Source organism: Esox lucius, chromosome 1 (genome assembly GCF_011004845.1).
Source record: "Esox lucius isolate fEsoLuc1 chromosome 1, fEsoLuc1.pri, whole genome shotgun sequence".
Classification (NCBI taxonomy): domain Eukaryota; kingdom Metazoa; phylum Chordata; class Actinopteri; order Esociformes; family Esocidae; genus Esox; species Esox lucius.
Window position 1 is genome coordinate 1,878,571 of NC_047569.1, and position 24,139 is coordinate 1,902,709.

A 24,139-nucleotide genomic window follows, 5' to 3' on the forward strand; every position below is an offset into this window, starting at 1 on the left:
TGGTCAAACACGACCAGCGCGACAGATTGCCATGACGGGAAGTTATACCCGCGCATGTCAGTGACCTTTTTTGGAGCAATACCTCCGCAATATCCTGATCGAGGCAAAAGGGGTTACAGTATGCAGTGGAGGGATATATGCAAAATATAAAAATACTTACACTGCCGGGTAAGTTCTCTTTCATATGTTATGGTCTATTATTGTCTATTGCGAGTAGCTATTTTGTTAAAATACAAGGGTATGTTAGCTAGCTAAACTGCCATTGTAAATAAGAACGTGTTCTTAATGACTTGCCTGTAAAAATAAAGGTATAATAAAAAAAATATTATTATCTGTTATGCACCTTTAACTAAGCCAAAGCTTTTTCCTAGTTGTGAATTATGTTCAACAATGGATATAAAACATTCTGAAAACAGCTAATACTAATAACATAACTAATAACATTAATAGCTAATGCTACTTCTGTAATTCTTCTTTAGTTCACCAGGGTTTTGCTCTCATTTTGTGGGCCTGATGCACACACTGGACCTGTGCCATGCCAGAAGTGATGACATCTCCTCCACAGGCCAGCCCCAGCAAGGGCATAAAGCCAGGGGTAAAAAAATGACTGGACAACCTGTGAGTAGTGTGGTGGCAGCTAAGGCCAAAGTCAACCGCAAGCGGAAACCAATCATGTCCAGCTACGTTCATAATAAGTACGCCCCCCCAACATTCCATGTATTCTACATCAACACCATTATGTACCATCACACTGTTCTGAATATATTTCTGTGTACTGTCACATGACAATACTCACCAGCATGTATTGTTATAGGAAAGAGTTAGGGAGTACATGGTCTACTGAGATGACTGATGCACCCATAAGCTACATAGCTGATGAAGCTGCACCAGAGGTAGAAATTGAAGCCAGGAAATATGCATTGGGGTAAGGTCTAAGCCACCAGGTAAGATGAACAATCAAAGATGTACACAAACCAGTCAGAATCAATAGTAGCATTACTTAAAGATTTTCCCTCACAGGTTTATTGGGATTTCAGTAAAATCATGAAGTTACAATATAAAATGGTTTTACAATGTAAAAAAAATAATCATTGGCCTGACATATTATACACAGACACAAAAACACATTAAACAAGGATTGAACCACATAATATCCAGAAGTCTATAGTACTTTACTATTGCAGGCTTACAAAATGCAGTAAAAATAACAGTTAAAACATTTTTAATATATGATGTAGCAATACTTTGTTTTCATGCTTTGCTACTACTGTCCCTGACTGACTCTTACTTTAGTATGTGTGGCTGGAAGTTTGAAATCATGCTCACCACATACCAGGTGTGATTTATAATCCCTAACCGTGTATTAGGAATTTTGCCTGACACTATCTTGAACTTTGCACCCTCTCTACATGCACCCTGTGCTTTGCAATGCGCTTTGTCACCAGCACATCCCCAGCTGGCATTTGCCTCTTAGACCTTGAAAACGGTGGCAGGTTTAACTTCAGTCCAAGTACCTGCATCTCTTCCTCGATTAAAAAGCCCTTATCAGCCATAATGCCATCCCCTCTTTGCAAATAGCCACTGTCTATTCGTTTCTCTAGTAGCGGGAGGATGCCACACTGCCTGACTAGCTCCTTGTCTGACATTGCTCCTGTAAACAGGGCAGATGAAAAAAATCACAGCACCACAGGGTCACAGGCAACTAATGATTTTAGTGTGTTTGTAATTTTGTAGTATGAATAGCTCTGGCTTTGGCCTTTAAATTTTTAGCTCTGTGCAGTCTAATATTGCAAATGTGGTCAGGTAGTCTACTTTGTAAGTTTCGGGCATGTTTTGTGTTATGACGTCTCTGTGAGGCCAAATTGGTAATTCACCTAATACATCAAACATAATGAATCCAAGAATTGAAAATATTACTTGCTGCTTGCATGTTTATATCAAATCTGAAGGCAAGGCTTTTTAAGTCTTCATTGTTGCAGAGTTTCATTAAAACAAACAGCAACTGGGTACGGAGGACATCTCTGCTATTTGCCAATCATTGTGCTTGTAGTTTAAGGGTACATTTATTTGAGTGGTGTGTGGATCATTTGGAATGTCAAATATTGTGCACAGTTGATTGAATTGTTCATATGTAAACCCTGTACTGTATTCCAATATCTTGTGCATTTCACTGCTTTGAAGAAGTTCAGGTGTTAAGAGTTTTCTTTTTAAAGGGGCCAATTTGTGCTTTTAGGCTTTTTAATTCAGTTTCTTGACAATTGCAATTTAATGTTGTTGTTTTCTGCTTCCAATTCCTTCTCCTTTTCAGTGCTCTGACAGGACTCCCTTTCCAGCTGGCATCCAGGAAGTGGGGGGTGCTCAGGACTCTCTGTAAAGAAAAATATGTTTGCACATTAATGATTATAATTTATTGTTCTCACCTTTTACAGATGCCACTGGTTAGTCAAATTGGAGAGCCTTGTGTTGACCCTGGAGCAGCTACAGTTAGACAACCAGATGACATGCCCAACTTTCCCCTGCCATCCCAACCTACCGGCTTCTGCACAGTGCTGAATGAAAGTGCCATGCATCATTACACAGAACTGAGCATTTCTTTGCCTGAATCTATAGCTCTGGAACAGGAGACCAGAGAACAGAGCACAAACAACTTATGGTTTAACGCAAGGTCTGGCCAAATCACATCAAGTTCTTTTAAAAGAATCTGCTCTAGGAGAGCTGACCATGAAAAACTAGCTAAAAGTATAAAGAGCGCAGGATCAGTTCTAACTAAGGCCATGAAAAGAGGCACAGAACAAGAGCCTATAGCAGCGATACATTACACAATGCTCCCAGGTCATCTAGTGTATCCATGTGGTTTTGTTGTAAATCCCAATGCCCCACACCTTGGTACGTCACCTGACCGTAAGGTGATAGAGAGAGGGAGTGAAAGCTCAAACTACGGGCTTTTACAAATTAAGTGTCCTTCCAAGAATAGCTTCACAGAGTGTCCCTACCTTTGCAAGCAGGCTGATGGCAGCTATAAATTAAAAAAGTGTCATGCCCATCATTATCAAATAATGGGGCAGCTTGGTCTCTCAGGTATGTCCTGGTGTGATTACTTTGTAAAATGTGAAGAAGACTACCACCTAGAGAGAATACACTTTGATGTTGCAAAATGGTAACAAATGAAGTGCAAGATTGATGCATTCTTCTTTACTATATTATGTGCCAGTGATTACTATTTTGTTCTATTGATTGGTTCACAGTGTTGAGCAAGTTACTTTAACATTGTAATGTATTCTATATTACTCATTACAGCTTTAAAAAAATAATATATTACATATTATTGTTCTTTTTTTTTTTAACTGAGTTACACTACTGAGTTACTTTTGGCAAAAGTTAAACTGAAAATGGAAAACAATACAGTAAATACATTTACGCCAGTAGTAATGTGAAAAATGCGTTCCACTCACCACTTTCAACAGCATGTTGTAGACTCTCTCTTGCATCAGTATGGAGGTGGACCCGGAGGAGGCATCCTGCACACAGACTCTGCGTCTGCACACACGGTTTGTACATGAGCATCATCACCCTTTAACTTATTTACAGTAACATATAAATGTAACATGCTGATAAGCACTATTACCATTAGTGCTTATCAACATATTTATAAATTGGCCTACCGTTTTTTGGGCGACTTTCGACAGCCTCCAAGCTTCTCCTTAGCTGGGTTAGGCCCTTGCACAGCATTTACGGGATTGGGGAACTCAGGGTAGGTTTTCCGTTCATAAAATGTTACATGAAAGATAAAAACTAAATTATTTAAAGTAGCTTGTTGAGGCGTGTTGTGGAAATTTCTATATACAATGTATTCTAACTGAGTAAAGGACTGAGTCCCACTGTTAAGATAGGTACAGGAATGTGTGGGATCTGGTATTTGCATAGGGGACATCTATTGTCTGTCCAGATGGAGATCAATGGGTTTTAGGACAGGATAGGAGAAGATACAACAGGGGGCAGTAAGGTCAGTTGGCCCCTTTGGGTAAACACTACAGTAAACATTATGGCAGGAAGGATAAGGTGGGGGAAGATAGCATTTGACGTGTCTGATAGAACAAAGGGAAAGGTGTTTGATTGACATGAAACAGATGGCAGCATCTTACCACACCCCTTTCCTATGTAATAAATACTGTCGAAATGATGTTTTTATTTAGAGACTATCCACTGTTACTTTGTAACCTGTATACTTTATCCTTGCAAGCAAGATTAAAACCATTTATTGCGCAATTGATTTCTCCTGTCTTACCTACCATTTTCATAGAATTACTTGGATTTTAGAAATTGCCATCACAGGCGCTATGTTCAACTTTGTTGTAAACTGACGAAAAATAGAGTTCAAAGACCCAACACAACATCAGCTAATGTAGCTAGTGTTAGCTAACATGTTAACTAATGTTGGCTAAAGCTAAAGGGCTCGTTAAACTTAGTAGGTTAACATTCTGGCAATGATATCCATGGTAATCATAACTTTGGTCCAATTTGTGTTCTTGCCTCTAGGTAGTAGATCTAGACAACACAGTAACTAGTTAGTGGTTAGCCTTACCTTTGAGCAGACACATTTAACTGGGAGTGGGGCCGTCCACACTGTTTTATCCATTGTAGGCACCGCTCATGTTGTGTTTTTGGCTTTGGAAATGGAAAGAACACAACTTCTCCAGACAATCTCTCGGGGTATCTAGTGTCCGATTTACAAACGCCGTGGGCGCACCGCTTCACCATCTTGCTTGGAATCAATGTTTGTCGTACCTGCTCACATAGTAACGGTTGCTATGATGTGTGATTGGACAATGGCCGTTTTGGGGGAGGGGCCGGCGAGAGGTCAATTGAGCCTTACCCCTAATTTTAAATGTGCACCAGCGTATTGAGGAACTTCCGCTTTTGTCTAGAAGTTGGTATTGCAGTTTCCGGTTTACTTACTAATACTAATCCGCATTAGTAAACACCTAAACTCACAACAAGATGAGTGATGCTGTTTTACAGAGAAAAAAAAAAGAAATATAATGTACGTAACTCATTTAAGTTTCAAGGTACAAGTCATCATTTAAATCAGGAGAATGTCCTCTTTTTAATAAAATATGGCTTGTGCCATTCAATGACTAGAAATAGTCAGAAAAGGTGATTTATTTTTTATATTTCCACGTAACGCAGGTTAAAGCGCAATTAATACCATATAGGACCAGATGTTTACTTCCTATGCCAGTTATTTTTCAGTTTTGTGAAATTAGGTTACAGTAGTAAAATAAAAGAGGAGACCTGTTTTGGTGCTTTTTTGAGGCTATGGAATTTTAAGCTTCATTCAGGTTAGAAGAGGCTGAACGAAGGTTTGTTTCAATTCACTTGCTATTGGGACGCGCTAGCGTTCCAGCTCAGCCAGCGTTCTTTTGCCGTAATTGAGGCTAGGGTGAATTTTTATGCGTTCTATTGTCCTGCCTAATACTACACTAAAAAGGAACATGTCGCTAACTAGCTTAGCCGATAGCCGGCCGGCACACCACAGTAAACTGCTTACCCTCGTAGTTGTGCAGATAACTCGATACGTAGAGTTTGAATCCCTTGTTCCGCTTGCTTGTTAGAGCAAGGGACCAGGCATCAACAATTCGATGGACATCACTAATGCTTATTTTAGGCAGGTCTTGGAGACATCTACTAAAAACTGAAATTCTGGGCGACGTGGGTGATGATCGCCTTAAGTAAACCGGAAACTGATATGCCGACATCTGGCTAAAGCGGAAGTTCGTCCATACGCTTGTGCACAGAGCCTATTGGGTTACTTTCACTGAGTAGCGTCATGCTGGCAACATTAGAGATTCCGTAGCAACAATAAGACTCCTGGTTTTCGCTGTATTTTACTAACTTAAGTGTCGAAGTTGCTTGTCTAGTTTTTAAATAATTTTTAACATTATCTTTGCAATAGTGTTTTCCATTTTCAGTGTGTACTTTTGCTAGGTGAATTCTGAAAGACACTAAGGGAAGTTTTTACAACACCTCATCCTTAAATAATTCTAAAATGCTTGTTTGGTATTAGAAAATAATTGTCCATTATATTAAACCAAGCTGAAATCTATTTGGTTCATTTAAATTCAACTTAATGTTGTCTGTGTTATTGAATTGTCACAGTATGTAATGCACTGGCATGTGTTAAGGTTGGTATTAGGTTACAAATGGCAGAAAGGAATTCAATGAAGCTGAGGACATGAGCTGTCCTTTTCTTAAATTAGACACTCTGATGTACTTATTGTTTTGTTTAGTTGTAATTTAGTAGTTTAGTTTGCTCCTCCCACATTTTTCATTCCTCAAAACATTGATTGACTGACAGGTTTCTACAAGTGAGCGGTTTCTTTTTTGCCCTTTTTGATCTAATATTGACCTCAACACATGCCAGTCTACTGCATACTGTGGCAACTCAAAAACACAAAGACCATATAAATCATAATTTATCAAAAAAATCACCATCATGGATTTTCAGCCATCTTAATTATTTTGAAAAACACTTAAAACACTATTCATATGGCAGCAAATGACCAATCTTGATGTAGTTCGACATTTGGCATCTATGTATGAAGATCTTCAAGTGTTGTATGAACCAGACCAGTATGTAAAAAAACTACATGGGGTCACCATTGGACAGGAAAAAACATCCTTCCAACATTGGGTTAATGATGTGTACAGTTTTTGTCTTTTACCCTACATACCATATTGTATAATTTTCATGCTAACTACAGTGGGGAGAACAAGTATTTGATACGCCGATTTTGCAGGTTTTCCTACTTACAAAGCATGTAGAGGTCTAATTTTTATCATAGGTACACTTCAACTGTGAGAGACGGAATCTAAAACAAAAATCCAGAAAATCACATTGTATGATTTTTAAATAATTAATTTGCATTTTATTGCATGACATAAGTATTTGAACACCTACCAACCAGTAAGAATTCCGTCTCTCACAAACCTGTTAGTTTTTCTTTAAGAAGCCCTTTTGTTCTCCACTCATTACCTGTATTAACTGCACCTGTTTGAACTCGTAACCTGTATAAAAGACACCTGTCCACACAATCAAACAGACTCCAACCTTTCCACAATGGCCAAGACCAGAGAGCTGTGTAAGGACATCAGGGATAAAACTGTAGACCTGCACAAGGCTGGGATTGGCTACAGGTCAATAGGCAAGCAGCTTGGTGATAAGACAACAACTGCTGGTGCAATTATTAGAAAATGGAAGACGTTCAAGATGATGGTCAATCTCCCTCGGTCTGGGGCACCATGCAAGATCTCACCTCGTGGGGCATCAATGATCATGAGGAAGGTGAGGGATCAGCCCAGAACACACGGCAGGACCTGGTCAATGACCTGAAGAGAGCTGGTACCACTGTCTCAAAGAAAACCATTAGTAACACACTACGCCGTAATGGATTCAAATCCTGCAGCGCACGCAATGTTCCCCTGCTCAAGCCAGCGCATGTCCAGGCCCGTCTGAAGTTTGCCAATGACCATCTGGATGATCCAGAGGAGGAATGGGAGAAGGTCATGTGGTCTGATGAGACAAAAATAGAGCTTTTTAGTCTAAACTCTACTCGCCATGTTTGGAGGAAGAAGGAGTACAACCCCAAGAACACCATCCCAACCGTGAAGCATGGAGGTGGAAACATCATTCTTTAGGGATGCTTTTCTACAAAGGGGACAGGACGACTGCACCGTATTGAGGGGAGGATGGATAGGGCCATGTATTGCGAGACCTTCCCTCAGTAAGCGCATTGAAGATGGGTCGTGGCTGGGTCTTCCAGCATGACTACGACACGAAACACACAGCCAGGGCAACTAAGGAGGGCTTTTCTGATGTATCAAATACTTATGTCATGCAATAAAATGCAAATAAATTACTTAAAAATCATATAATGTGATTTCTGGATTTTTTTAATCAGCCAATGGGCTTATAGTACTGTGTTGTGTATTGTCCTGAGATGTTTTTAAAGTAAAGGACGAATGCTGCAATAAATAATAAAAAAAAAAACTGACCAAGATGGTGTTGTGCATCACATGGCTCAGTGTCTACCCAGTTGTTGCAAATTAGCAAGAATGTAATAGTTCTTAGCTTATTCACTCAGTACAGCCTAGCATACACTCAACAGTTGTGCTCAAAAGTTTCCGTACCCTTGGAGATTTGGTAATATACAGTGAGGGGAAAAAATATTTGGTCCCCTGCTGATTTTGTATGTTTGCCCACTGACAAAGAAATGATCAGTCTATAATTTTAATGGTAGGTTTATTTGAACAGTAAGAGAGACAAAAACAAAAATCTTGATTTGCATTTTAATGAGTGAAATAAGTATTCGACCCCTCTGCAAAACATGACTTAGTACTTTGTGATTACCAAGAAGGGTTTTGCCACCTAGGTCAGACATTTCTTGTACACTGAACAAAATTATAAACGCAACACTTTTGTTTTTGCCCCTATTTATCATGAGCTGAATTTAAACATCTAAGACTTTCTCTATGTACACAAAAGGCCTAATTCTCAAATATTTTTCACAAATGTGTCCAATCTGGCCTCAGGATCTCGTCACAGTATCTCTATGCATTCAAAATGCCATCAATAAAATGCACCTGTGTTCGTTGTCCATAACACACGCCTGTCCATACCATAACCCCACCGCCACCATTGGCCACTCGATCCACAACGTTGACATCAGCAAACCGCTCACTCACACAACGCCATACACACTTTCTGCCATCTGCCCTGTACAGTGAAAACCGGGACTCATCCGTGAAGAGAACACCTCTCCAAAATGCCAGACGCCATCGAATGTGAGCATTTGCCCACTCAAGTCAGTTACGATGATGAACTACAGTCAGGTCGAGACCCCGATGAGGACAACGAACATGCAGATGAGCTTCCCTGAGATGGTTTCTGACAGTTTGTGCAGAAATTATTTGGTTATGCAAACCGATTGTTGCAGCAGCTGTCTGGGTGGCTGGTCTCAGACGATCTTCGAGGTGAAGATGCTGGATGTGGAGGTCCTGGGCTGGTGTGGTTACACGTGGTCTTCGGTTACATGTACTGCCAAATTCTCTGAAACGCCTTTGGAGACAGCTTATGTTAGAGAAATGTACATTCAATTCACGGGCTCTGGTGGACATTCCTGCAGTCAGAATGCCAATCACATGCTCCCTCAAAACTTGCGACATCTGTGGCATTGTGCTGTGTGATGGAACTGCACATTTTAGAGTGGCCTTTTATTGTGGCCAGCCTAAGACACACCTGTGCAATAATCATGCTGTCTGATCAGCGTCTTGAGGTGGATGGATTATCTCGGCAAAAGAGAAGTGCTCACTAATACGGATTTAGACAGATCTGCGAACAATATGAGAGAAATAGTTTTTTTGTGTACATAGAGAAAGTCTTAGATGTTTGAGTTCAGCTCATGATGAATGGGGGCAAAAAGAAAAGTGTTGCATTTATAATTTTGTTCAGTGTAGTTGGCCACCAGGTTTGCACACATCTCATGAGGTACTTTGTCCCACTCCTCTTTGCAGATCTTCTCCAAGTCATTAAGGTTTCGAGGCTGACATTGGCAACTCGAACCATCGGCTCCCTCCACAGATTTTCTTTGGGATTAAGGTCTGGAAACTGGTTAGGCCATTCCAGGACCTTAATGTGCTTCTTCTTGACCCACTCCTTTGTTGCTTTGGCTGTGTGTTTTGGGTCATTGTCATGCTCGAATACACATCCACAACCCATTTTAAACGCCCTGGCTGAGGGAAGGAGGTTCTCAACCAAGATTTGACGGTACATGGCCCCAGTCCATCGTCCCTTTAATGCGGTGAAGCTGTCCTGTCCCCCGTTTGACAGTGGGGATGGTGTTCTTAATAATAATAATAACAATAAATGGAATTTATATAGCGCTTTTCTTGGACTCAAAGTCGCTTGTGGGTCTTGGGGTCGTAGGCAGCATTCCTCCTCCTCCAAACAGTTGAGTTGTTGCCAAAGAGCTGGATTATGGTCTCATCTGACCACAACACTTTCTCCCAGTTCTCCTCTGAACAATTTAGATGTTTATTGACAAACTTCAGTCGGGCCTGTACATGTGCTTTCTTGAGCAGGGGGACCTTGCGGGCGCGGCAGGATTTCAGTTCTTCACTGTGTAGTGTGCTACCAATTGTTTTCTTGGTGACTATGGTCCCAGCTGTCTTGAGATCATTGACAAGATCCTCCCATGTAGTTCTGGGCTGATTCCTCACCGTTCTCATGATCATTGCAACTCCACGAGGTGAGATCTTGCATGGAGCCCCAGACCAAGGGTGATTGACAGTTTTTATGTGTTGCTTCTATTTGCGAATAATCACACCAACTGTTGTCACCTATTCACCATGCTGCTTGGCGATGGTCTCTTAGCCCAATCCAGCCTTGTGTAGGTCTATAAACTTGTCCCTGACATCCTTGGACAGCTCTTTGGTCTTGACCATGGTGGAGAGTTTGGAATCTGATTGATTAATTCCACTCTGTGGACAGGTGTCTTTTATACAGGTAACAAGCTGAGATTGGGAGCACTCCCATTAAGAGTGTGCAAATCAATTAATAGAATTCTTGACATGCGTTTTTCAGTTTTTGTTTTTTATTATTCTGTCTCTCACTGTTCTAATAAACCTACCATTAAAATTATAGACTGATAAGTTCTTTGTCAGTGGGCAAAAATATAAAATCAGTAGGGGATCAAATACTTTTTTCCCTCAATGTATGTACCATTTGTACAAAAAACAAGTGAGCAGGCAAAACACAGGTATTTTATATCTTATGGGATTCACATTCAACTATAGGTCATAACAGAAAGGCAAAATCATAAAACCTAAAAAATTAACTGACCCCTGTTCAAAAGTCTGCATGCCCTTAGTTCTTAATACTGTGTATTGCCCCCTTTAGCATCAATGACAGCGTGCAGTCTTTTGTAATAATCTGCACGTTTGAGATGTCCCCAGAGTGTCTCGATGATATTAAGGGTAGGAGACTGATGTCCACTCCAGAACCTTCACCTTTTTCTGCCTTAACCATTGGAGGGTCAATTTGGCCTTGTGCTTAGGGTCATTGTCGTGCTGGAAAGTCCAAGTGCGTCCCATGCGCAGCTTTCGTGCAGAATAATACAAATTGTCTGGCAGTATTTTCTGATAACATGCTGCATTCTTCTTGCCATCAATTTTCAACAGATTCCCTGTGCCTTTAGAGCTCGCACACCCCAAAACATCAGTGAGCTACCACCATGCTTCACAGATGGTATTCTGTTCAATATAGGCCTTGTTGACCCCTCTCCAAACATAGCGCTTATGGTCGTGACCATCAAAGTCTGTTTTGTACTCGTCAAAAGAAGAGGGCTATCAAGGTGCTGCGAGGCCTATCAAGGTGTTGTCTGGCATATTGTAACCAGGTTTTTTTGTGTCATTGGTGCAGTAAAGGCTTCTTTCTGGCAACTCGAACATGTAGCTCATTTTTGTATCGTCGTATTGTGCTCCTTGAAACAACCACACCGTCTTTTTCCAGAGAAGCCTGTATTTTTCTTTGTATCCTGAACAATTCTTCTGGCAGTGTTGCCGGAAATCTTTCTTGGTCTACCTGACCTTGGCTTGGTATCAAAAGATTCCTGAATTTTCCCCTTGTTAATAAGTGATTGAACAGTACTGACTAGCATTTGCAAGGCTTTGGATATATTTTTATTTCTTTATTAAGTTCCATTACCATTACCTTGTTACGCAGGTCTTTTGACAATTATTTTCTGCTCCCTATGGCTCAGTATCTAGCCTGCTCAGTGCATCCACGTGAGAGCTAACAAACTCATTGACTATTTATACACAGACACTAATTGCAATTTAAAAAGCCACAGGTGTGGCCCAAAACCACACCCACACACGTTTATTGGTCAACAGCGGCCATGTTTTTTGCCACACTTGCCTGGCTTACAGAGCGTTTGAAGACATCATTCCATAGATGCCAAATGACAAAGGACGTGAAGATTGGACCTCAGGTGCTACAGGAGTATCATTTGAGGCCATTTTCACAAAATTCTAAATAATGGAAAATCCAATATGGCGGACTTTATGAGTTCCAATCAGAAAACATGTAATTGTGAGGAGATTGACCTAGGTACCAATTTTCAAGACTATGTCACAAGGGGTGGGCATCGTGAGGTTTAAAAGTTGGCCAATAGGGAGGCTTGCGACAGCGCCACCTTAAGGCCGATTTACAGTTGGATTGCATCAGTCGTTGTGGCCTATAGACCTATACGGCCATTCATCTTTCAACCTTTTGGCACCTTTTAATCTCACAGGTGTTAGAAATCGGCGGTTTCGTATAGTGGTCAAATAATGCAGAACCTATATCAAATCGAGGGAGAAGTTCGCTCACGTTTATTGGAAAATTGCAGCACAGATGTGATTCGGTGAACGTTCCATTATCTTCTCACTGTAAAGATAGTTGCCAGCTAACATATACATTAAGGGTGTTTCTACCTAGCAAAGATCATGTTTCTAGAAGTCAACCCCCATGCCAGATGGCCATGAGAGCACAACCTACAGAGAGATAATCTAAACAGAGATGTTTCTGTTGTTCTCATTATCTAGGCACATTCACTTCCAATGAAACGTACATATTGTAATTGTTAATGCTCAGATTCCAAACTTCCCCCTATCAAACATTTAAAGAAAAACATTACATGTTTGATAAAATATTACAAGAACAATTCAATTCCTAATGAAAAGAAAAGGGCCATACACTTATGTTACAAATGACTAAGACGAAAAACAACAAAAGGAATATCTGACCAACCAGGTCTTATTTTTCCTCAAATGAAAATAAATGTAAACAAGACAATTTACACAACACACTCCGACACATAACTCAATGTATGACAGTCATCAAACCCGTCCCCACCTCAGATTATAAAGGTCAAGAAACATTTTGACATCAACAGGTTATTATCAGTGTTAACGGTGTTCAGCAGATCAGACTCAACATCACATCATGATTAAAACATGTCCCCTAAAGTCCACTGAACCCCCCCTTGTCCGTATCATGATACATGCAACAATATCATACAAAAGACGTGTGCATATCCTGTTGTGCCTGTGAAAGATTCTACCTTTAAAATAGGGAAAACATCTACCTTTAATAGGGACCACCTATAATAGAGAAAAATTCACTGTCCAAACAAACCATGATAGCCATCATAATGTAGATCATTAAGCATCATCACAAAAACGCCAAAGTCCAATATTGGGATTGTCATTGTATAGAGTTTCCCACCAGTCTTGCGAGAAACAAACCTCCATACATATGAAATCACCATATCAGTTCATTTAGGAAAATCTTGGATTTTAAGGACAGAAGTTAGTTTCCAATCAAGTGTCCTTAAGTTCTTGTCTTCAGTTTTCTTTGTCTTGTATCAGTGATGAAAAGTTCTAAAATCAGTTATTGCAGTCAGTGTGATGTGGACCCAGCAAATTGCCTGGTTGTCCTAACAAGTCAGTGTAGGTATATAATGAAACAGTGAGTTTCCAACACTTCACTAATTCAAGATTAACACCACAACAGTGTCTTCCACTGTGTTGAGACCATGTGACCTGTCCAGTCAACTGACCCGTGGTACTCTGACCTGTAGTATGTGGATTCTCCTCTCATCTAGCTGTCGATGATTCATCTAGAAACGGAGTATGAAGCCAAGTGATCTGACCCTGGCATCGTTCTGCCATGTGAGTGGTCAGGAAAATTGGAAAAGATTCAACCAGTGTAGTTGTAGAAATCCTTCTTGAAAATGTTGCTGGTACTCACACACTCAGTTGACTGTGTCAAGTCAGTGAAAAGGGGTTGTGATGTCCTGATCTGTTGAAATGGTTAGATCTATTCTATTCAACCATTAAAATGTTAGATCTTACATCAAACAAAAAAAACTCCAAATAAACCAATTAAAACATCCTGTAAATGAAAACAGATGCCAATGCTCCATTATAATTATGCTAACTATGGAAAAACTAAAATGTTATATGTACCTCCTTATAAATACTAATTTGATTTGCCTTGAGCCCTAACCTCAACTCTTTCCAATCATAATCAATTGTCATATCAAACATCCCCCCTGCCTTCACGTCATTAAGTCAATGGAAAGTGACACCATGAGTGAATGCAGAACAATGACAAATACGGCTACAGGAGGCGCCATCCTGAACCCGCACTGGCCTTCTTTTCAGGACAGAGAAAAATAGAGAATTGGTAGTAGGGATGGATCTATAATCCATTTGATAAGGAGTTGCATCCTGTATGTTCATCAAAACAAAGTGAAGTAAAAAAAAAACACGAACATTCACTAACACCATCAAAGACATCAATGTGCAACACGGTCGCTTGTGCGAAGGAATTATAACCATATAACCCATTAACATATTTTACAACATAGCTAAACAGCTCTCAAATGTGACTTTACCACAGTACCATCACACAGGTCTGTGAAATTGGCTATCATGCATTTATAATATCCCTTAGTTTCCTGGCACATGCCTAACTAAATTGTTTGGGCCCCCTAGAGGATAAGCTGGACAACTAAATTGTAGGAGGAAAAAACCCCAACCCATATGCAGTGGTGTACCTGTTGCAACCCCCAGGGCAATTGTATTAGCATAGCTACAGCATACAAATTTAGCTTTTTTACAGGCAACGGGCAAACTGCCTCATCGCAAACAAAGTGTCTTGATTAACCTCCTAAATTTTGGGGAAGTCACAAACTTTTTTATTTTTTACATTTTTATTCCAAATAGTGGCGGTCAGCCAAACCCTAAATAACAACTTAATGATTTTTCTTTGACCACATCTGTGGTTCTATTGATTGTTCTATCAGCAAAAATGGGGGATGACTTTAGATCTCTACCCTCACTTCAGTTGGTTTCAACATTAAAACTATTGAGAGAAAAATATATTTAGCTTTCACTTAATGTTTGATTATCCCAAAACTGAATATGCTTTTATTGATAAAATTACCACAGATGAGACCAGACTGAAAACTCAAATGTAACCCTTAGTAAAAGGCTACTTTGATCTAATGGAAAAGGTTGCTAGAGGCCATCCCAGTGGATCTGCCCCCCTTCCTGAAGCTCTGAGCTCCACCCATTTATGGTGAGCCATTAAAAAGGCCAAATGTTTGTTTATGGTCCTCAGACTATCCTATCAATTTAGCCAACATCCTTCGTTAACTGAAGATTTTGATTTAGTGTCTAACCCATCTAATATTTTTGCAGTTTGTAAAACTGTGCTTATCATTATCTACACAACAACTCAACATTAGGGTGGAAATTAAGAAAAACTCTTAAGAATGACAATGTAGACAGAAAACAGATGTATGATGTCACTAAAATCAAGGAACAATAAGTAATCCAAAGGAAACTCAATGTAGGCCTTAAACACTGTTACATCAATACCCTATTTGTTCATTAGTCAATTTACCATTTTAGAATTTAAACTCATTAACGAGTATCAGGCGTTGGTTAACCAGTTATCGTTGGTAAATACAAATCGCCTAAATACAAATAAGAGAAACTATATTATTTAACCAAACTCAATTCAGCATTCAAAATACATCTATTTTTCATTGTGAGGAGTAAACTCGCTTTAGCTGTATTACCCTTTTTTTTAAGGCTATGACTATATTGGATTCAAATTCAGTCCTCATAGGACACAGCGTGTCTCCTTAACGTTCAAGTCTATCACCATGTGGATTCTTCATTCTACCACTTATACAATATATAAGGAGAGCGAAAACACAATACATTAACCTTTTGTAAGACAACCATGAGACTATTTTACCAGATTAGAAAGTCTTTGTACCAAATTCTAATTCATCACTATGCTTCAGACTCATCACTATGCTTCAGACCCACTTGTGCTAGCGAACAGCTCAGCACGCAACAGTCGGGTACCACGTGGTGGGCCTTGGTTAAGGCCTACCTACATTGTCGTGAGACCCCCCTTGAGGCCTTACGGTTTTAAACATTATCATCAACGCAATAAATACGTTTGACTCAAAATTACATAAGTACACATAACAAAGCACAACAAAACAGGTTATTTCTTGAATACCTATTAAAACATGTTCAAGCATGACAGAACAAAACAGACTATTTCGAATGCCTATTAAAACATCTACAGTCTACAGAGAGATAATCTAAACAGAGATATTTCTGTTATTCTCATTATCTAGGCACATTCACGTACATATTGTAATTGTTAATCAGATTCCACACAGGAATTTCCAGAAAAAGGCCTTAAAATGGCAGGAGTATAATAATTAAAATAATAATTAAAGCTGCAAGCAGCATTTAGTGTGTTTCAGCATTGAAGCTACTACTAGCCAGATTGCAAATGTATTTCAACTTATATCCATAGTTGCAAGCAATACGACATCAATGGTTTTTCCTTTCCTACAGTGAAACATCATTCACACAAAGTAAAATCACAATCCTGATCATGTGAGCCAAATGTAATCCCACTGAGTGACAAAGAACAACAGATATTGTGTTATGGCTATTATGCCACCACTCTTTATCCAAACTGAAATATACTTCCATGTCCTGAAAACTACTGCAATGTAACATAACATTTTCTGCATCAGATAAATATGGATACTTCAAATTTCTGACACAACCACAGCACCAAACAATGTAACTAGGAAGTTGTTTGAATTTTGCAGAATGTAATAAATGTAGCCTTATTGTATGATAAATACTACTGAATGGAAGTTTATCACTCTTCCCCAGCGTTGAGCATATTAATGAATTCAATAATCAGCTTGTTGTAAGATAATGATGGGGTCAGAAGAGATAACCATTATCATTTTCAAAAAGTATGTTGACTTCAGTATTTGTATTAAAATCAATGATTAAGCAAACTATCTTAGAATAGTTTAATTCTGATGATCAAAAAACTATTACAGGTAGCAACAATAATACAAATACCTTTCCAGATTTTCATTTATTTTGAATATACTATACATACATATACACACACACACACACACACACACACACACACACACACACACACACACACACACACACACATATATATATATAATACACACACACATACATACATATATATATATACACACTATTCTTACTGTAAAAATATGTTGACTTTGGTAGGGCATGGGCATACAGCCTACATACCCATGTGTTGTTGTTGAATTACAACTCAGATTTCATTTTATTTTAACTGCCATGTCTACAATTTAAAGGTACAATTGATTAGTTTAGCCCTCAGTTAGAAGGGGAATTGTAGAAACAAATGAAAACAGAAATTACTTAACTACTGAGAATGGATTATCTACTGAGGCTTAAACATGTAACACCCTCTCTACCAAAGGCAAATTTTTAATAGCTAAAGCATATGTTACAATGTTCATGTGACCAGAATGATTTAAGGTGAATTAACGCTAGCGTAGACTGAGGTACTTCAGCCCCCCAAAAAACGGGGTGAAAAACATAACACTCAACCACAAGAAAAAAGGCTGTATAAACGCCACACCCAATCTGGTCAATTTACATAAAAGTTCCAGTAAGTGCTAACAGCTACAGGTTTAACATGATCAGGTCAGGTTGCCACGGTGCCTCTGGACAGCTTCATCTCACCCATAGCCCAGTGCTTCTAGTGCCACCTACCAGCCAAAGATGAGATTTTCAAATGCTCATAACATTTGCCCCAATTGTGGTACAGACATAAAACTGGTAGAATATGATGTGGAAACAGGTGCTGTACAACTGCAAAAGGCCAATTCATATCTGCCTGATTGCATTTTCCCCTATTTAGAATTTTCTGAAAAACACACCTTTGAGAAGTAGCCTTATGCCGTTCGTCTCATTTCCAAGAAACCTAACAAATAGCATATGTGGGTACTGCCCATCAATAACTATTAACAATATTAGACATTTCAAACACAGCAGAGGTCATATGTCAACAACTTCCTGAGTCCTAAAATTTCACAGGAATTTCACAATTTCACCATATTTTCCTTGATACAGCTGAATAACTCAAAAAGTCCATGGTAGAAAATGCTGTAACTTTGCAAATTGAAAATATAGACCACGAGTACCTACCACACAGACACCCGCCCCAATTCCTCCAACTGGGGCGCTACAGTACACAACTCAATTAGCTAATTTAAAAATTATGGCATTTCCACTCCTATAGTGCATTTCCCATGAGGAACAAAAAAGCCATGAGGAACAAATGGCTGATTATGTATGCAAAATATTCATGTCTGCGTTGCTTTATGGAACAATAACCTATACAGTTCATATTCATTGTGCCTCCTGGCTCTAACCCCATATATCACCTTGTGCATTTGTTTGCTGATATCTCAAAGGACAACAAATCAGTAGCTCCCAGAAATCTGACCATTTTCAACACAAGCTAATGCTAATAAGTTATTTTAAAACTCTTCTTCTCCTGAAATGTACATCAGATTTACTCGCCAGTAACTTCCCAGACACTTGGCCAAACTTCTGAACAGGTCTGATAATGAAACTAGTTTTTATGACAAATGTCGTCAGAACTATGACTTCACAAAGATAGTCTTTCACGCTAATTCTAATGACCATTATAAAAATTAACTTAAAATCAACCGGTACAGGTGTCATGTATGTGCCTCCCTATAGATTTGTAAGGAATATGAGATATATTACAAGATGGCGGACAAAATGGCGGGCCAGTGTAAAACTAAAAGATGTGCATTACATTATGACAATGAAAATACAGACCAGGTATATCATTCACACCCGATGTGAAGGTAGGTCTGTATGTATTTGTCACACACACACACACACACACACACACACACACACACACACACACAATAAACACACACCCACTATTAGTAAAACATATTTTTTAAAACATAGTTGCAGTTTCCTACCAGTGCGTTTTCCATTGCCAGTGTTTTTGTCGATGGCATAAAGTGTTACTGTTGAGTCAGAAGTCGTATGATCATACATATACAGACACGAATGTCCCCTGCCAGATAATTTTCCTGTGCTAACCCTGTTGACCAACTTCAATAGGGTATCTGTCTATCTCAACGTATATTACACCAACAGTACTTTCTTAGCCAACCAGTGAAAGACTATACCTGAATTTGGCTCTGCAAATTGACTTATCACAAAAAAGCTAGACGTTGTAACGTGGAACAGGGTTTTCGAGAATTTCTCACTAGATTATAGAGAATCCAAATAGTGTCAATTCATCATCATCATCTTCCGCTTCATCCGGGGCCGGGTCACGGGGCAGCAGTCTAAGCAGAGATGCCCAGACTTCCCTCTCCCCAGACACTTCCTCCAGCTCTTCCGGGGGGGACACCGAGGCATTCCCAGGCCAGCCGGGACACATAGTCCCTCCAGTGTGTTCTAGCTCTTCACCGGGGTCGCCTTCCCATGAAGGCGTTCCGGAGGCATCCGAAACAGATGCCCAAGCCACCTCAGCTGACCCTTCTCGATGTGGAGGAGCAGCGGCTCTACTCTGAGCACCTCCCGGGTGACCGAGTTTCTCACCCTATCTCTAAGGGATCGCCCAGCCACCCTGCGGAGAAAGCTCATTTCAGCCGCCTGTATCCGGGATCTTGTCCTTTCGGTCATGACCCAAAGCTCATGACCATAGGTGAGAGTAGGAACGTAGATTGACCGGTAAATCGGAGCTTCGCCTTGTGGCTCAGCTCTTTCTTCACCACGACAGACTGATACATCGACCGCATTACTGCAGAAGCTGCACCGATCTGTCTGTCAATCTCCCGTTCCATCCTTCCCTCACTCGTGAACAAGACCCCTAGATACTTAAGCTCCTCCACTTGAGGCAGGCACTCTCCACCAACCTGAAGTGGGCAAGCCACCCTTTCCCGACTGAGGACCATGGCCTCGGATTTGGAGGTACTGATTCTCATCCCCACCGCTTCACACTCGGCTGAAAACCGTCCCAGTGCATGCTGAAGGTCCTGGTTTGAAGGGGCCAACACAACAACATCATCCGCAAAGAGCAGTGTCAATTCATTGTGGAAATTAGAGTGTATAGCTAGCAGCACTTTCTTCCTGAGCCACTCCATTTGCTTGTCCACTACCAACACAGGCCTACCATGAACAGGTGATTGCCCAAAATATTAAATTGTACACTTTAATTGGGCAAAGAAAGCATTGTGTAAGCTTATAAAGACAGTCACCTGCTTGGAGACTCTTCACAACTGCTTCTTGAGGCTTGGATTGATTCATTCCAGGGCATATACCCAAACCCAAGAGTGTCTGAAATGGGCACATTATTCAGGACCATACCCCGCCATTTACATCTGGATGTATGGAGTCTATTGAAGCTTGAGCTAACATTCCAACAGGCACAAAGTCAACTGGGAGGTGTCAAAATATGTCCTAATGTCCAGTGGTGGGGTTTCCTTAAAAGTAGGGAAGAGTAGGAGAATGGCCCTTACTGGAGCTGTTGCCAGTCAGGATTCTAACTGTCCTTGGATGTTGATTGCTCCTTTAGGGAATATGCTTCGTGATAAGTTGCGACAGAACTGGCTTTGGAATGTTGAGTAATTAAAGACCGTAGTTCTCGCGACTAGCTTGGAATTGGCAACATTCCTAAGAGGTGTAAAGATGTTTAGGACTAGGAAACAGGGATATTTGGTGGAGTGTATGTTCTGATGTCCAATGGGTAAACAGGAGGGTGCCATCATACAGATGAATTTGTATTTATTCAGCATTTTCTCATGTCATTTTCTATTAACTAATAAAGATGATTAACTTTATGAAGAAGTCAAATCATTTGTACATTTGTTCATTGAGCCTTTACATTATTATTTTTCCATCATAGATGTCGTATTTGCGTTAATAACATTATTATATAATAAATGTTAATGTAAATGTATTTTGTCTTGTCTGTTCTGCGGTCTGTCATGTATTTGATATTTTCTGTGGTACCCTGCTGCATCCACAATAGCTAACTGGTATCCTAATAAACTAAACTTTGCTCCTCCTGTTCATAATATAATAAAAAGGTAACTTGAATGAGAAGAATAAGAATGGAGAGAAACTGAGAAGAGAGGCTAAACAAGAAAAGACAAAAGTAGATGAGACCTACATACCTATTAGTGAATGAGAAGCGAGGGTCAGCAAACTGCTCTACAGTCTTCCCATCAACAGTCCACCAGGTTTCCCTTGGCCCTTCCAGGAAGGGCAACATCACTCTGCATGTGAGATTCACCTCAGACCCTACCAGAGTCACCACAGTGATCAATGCTGCTGCTGTCTACTCACTACAGCTTACTACATGTTAGATAAATTACACATATACATGTAATAATACCATATCATTCACATTTTGAATATTTTAGTCCAAGATACTTTAGTTCAGTGAACACTATATATTAGACCCCATCACTGCTTTCTAGGTTGACCACTGAGTATTGTCAGTATGTCTGCAAAAATTTACTCTGAAATAATCAGATTTTATTTGAACTTTGAATTATTCATAACCTGAATTTGATTAAACAGAAATGTCTGATGTTGCCATTGTATGAAAAGTATATGGGAACCAACTTTTGACCACCTTCAAACACTATTGATGTAGTTAGAGGTTCACAAAATTGTAACAACAAATATATATATTTGTAACTGCATAAATAGAAATATAAGTACACTTTCATTGTGCAATTTGCTTAATCAGGTTCATATAAATAATATAACATGCTTAAGAATATAGATCAATTTTCTCACAACTGTATCATTATAATAACATCAAATTGTCTTTACCTACCTTGTTTGACTAGATAGAGTTGATCTGTGGTAGGGTTGAGGATATTAGGTTCTTTGGGTAATCCACTGGAAGCTAAATGAGACAACACAGAATATACACTTAACTTTTTTAGAAGTTCATATTGACAATCACATAATATGTACATAAAGTCTAAAGCTAACTACAAACAATTAAAATTGTTTAGTGCGACAGATCACAATTGATTTTCAGGGAGAATGTACACTACAGGGTAATAGTTTTAGAACACCTCCATTTGTTTTAAAGTGGTTTAAATCTGGAAACTGTGCTGACCATTCTGTGATATGAAGCCTACTGTCTTATTTTCCTTCTAAGGGTGTTCTTACATAGCCTGGAGGTATGTTTTGGGTCATAATCTTGCGGACGGATGAAACCCAAACATACTAGATTTTACAGACCTATATAATAAAATTCTGCAAAATGCTGTGCTTGCCGTTTTGGTTCATCCTTTCACCTTCTTCACGGTGTACAAAAACACAGCGTGATGAACACTTAGATTTAATTTTAATTCATCGTCCATACGACCTTCTTCCAGTCTTCTGTAGTCCACTGGCAGTGATTCATGTGCTTGAAGGTGTTGTCCTGTGAGCTGCCTATCAAACAAGCTGTTCACTCTTAGAAATGTTTCTTCTGATTCTGTGCCTTTGATGGTGTAAGAAACTGTACTCAATGAAACTATGGCTTGACTTGCAATGAAAGCATACATGTTTAAGGGTTATAATGGTCTGACTGTCTTCCTTTGTTAACTGCCTTTTTCTCACAATAATGATAGCAATGTATTACTTCCTGCAGTACAAAATGGTCCAAATAATTCTTAAGAGCATGTAATAACAGTCTGTTCCAACATTGCTTATATACAGTAGGTAGTCAACCACTGCTGGGGCATCTGTATGAATTTTTAGCAACATTCAAGGCTTAATTTACTTCCATTGATACAAAACATCTTTAAGTTGTAAAAAATAATACTTGTTCCCTGAAAAAGAAAAATGGGGGTGTTCCAAAACTTTTGACCAGTAGTGTACATTGGGAACTTTCTGTTTTCATTCATTCAGATAGTGGGGAAACACACTTACACACTGCAGTTACATTGACCACTCTGGTGAAGTTAAAGGTTCTTCCTTTGGTCTCGTAGGTGACCACACAGTGGTAAGGTCCTTGGTAAACTTCATACATTATATGTATTAACAGTTTGCCTCCGATTGACCTACGATCAATGTGCTGGAAAGCATCAGGATCACAATTCTGTTGCAGGTCAAAACAAACACAGTAAGGGAGATGAGTGAGGGAAAGAAAGAAATGTAAATCATTTTCTAGTTTTTAAAATAAAATACAATAATTTTACCAGGTTTGCGAATTGAGAACCAATTCTCATTTACAATGACGACCTGGCCAAAGGCACAACTTAGAAGACAATGCTTCATTACACAAAAATACAATCAAGGACAAAATGTGGAATGGAAATCAAGTAACTTACACCTCTGTAGGTGACACAAATATACAGATAGATGAGGTGCATTGATGTTCTATATACAGCTGGAAAAAATTATCAGTTTCTCTGGTTTTACTATTCATAGGTATGTGTTTGAGTAAATGACAACATTTTATTTTATTATTTAAACTACTGATATTACTCCCAAATTCCAAATAAAAATATTCTATTTATTTGTAGAAAACAACAACTGGTCAAAATAACCAAATGCATTGTTTTCAGACCTAAAATAATGCAAAGAAAACAAATTCATATTCATTTTTCAACAATAAAATACTAATGGTTTAACTTGGGAAGAGTTCAGAAATTAATTTTTGGTTGAATAATCCAGATTTTTTATCACAGCTTCTGGGCAGGCTCTCCACCAGTCTGTCACATTGCTGATGGCTGACTTCATTTAAACAACGTAGCTCGGCTTTGTTTGATGGTTTGTGACCATCCACCTTCCTCTTGATCATATTTCAGAGGTTTTGAATAGTGTTCAGGTCTGGATATTGGGCTGGCCATGACAGGGTCTTGATCTGGTGGTCCTGCATTCACACCTTGATTGACCTGGCTGTGTGGCATGGAGCATTGTACTGCTTGAAAAAAACAATTCAGAGTTGGGGAACATTGTCAGAGTAGAAGGAAGAAGGTGTTCTTCCAGGATAACCTTGGCTTGATTCATGTGTCCTTCACAAAGAAAAATTTGCCCGATTCCTTGCTGAAGCATTCCCCAGATCTTCACCGATCCTCCCCCAAATTTCACTGTGGGTGCGAGACACTGTGGCTTGTAG

At 39.4% G+C, this 24,139-nt stretch overlaps 1 protein-coding gene and 1 long non-coding RNA gene across 3 annotated transcripts in view; both read right to left on the reverse strand.

The window, feature by feature from the left end:
- Positions 1-24,139, reverse strand: part of LOC105006651 (interleukin-1 receptor accessory protein) — a 123,276-nt gene that overhangs the window by 49,659 nt on the left and 49,478 nt on the right. For both annotated transcript variants that reach the window (XM_034291403.1, XM_010865283.3), the window contains exons 6-8: positions 22,948-23,116; positions 21,857-21,928; positions 21,186-21,312 (exon numbers count right to left, since the gene is read on the reverse strand). In XM_034291403.1, the coding sequence (XP_034147294.1) occupies positions 21,186-21,312; positions 21,857-21,928; positions 22,948-23,116 (368 nt within the window). The remainder of the gene's footprint in view (positions 1-21,185; positions 21,313-21,856; positions 21,929-22,947; positions 23,117-24,139) is intronic.
- LOC105006649 lies at positions 1,406-3,860 on the reverse strand. The gene is made up of 3 exons (XR_827440.4): positions 3,663-3,860; positions 3,453-3,537; positions 1,406-2,368 (listed from the first exon to the last, which is right to left on the reverse strand). It is a non-coding gene; the product is annotated as an uncharacterized LOC105006649 (long non-coding RNA).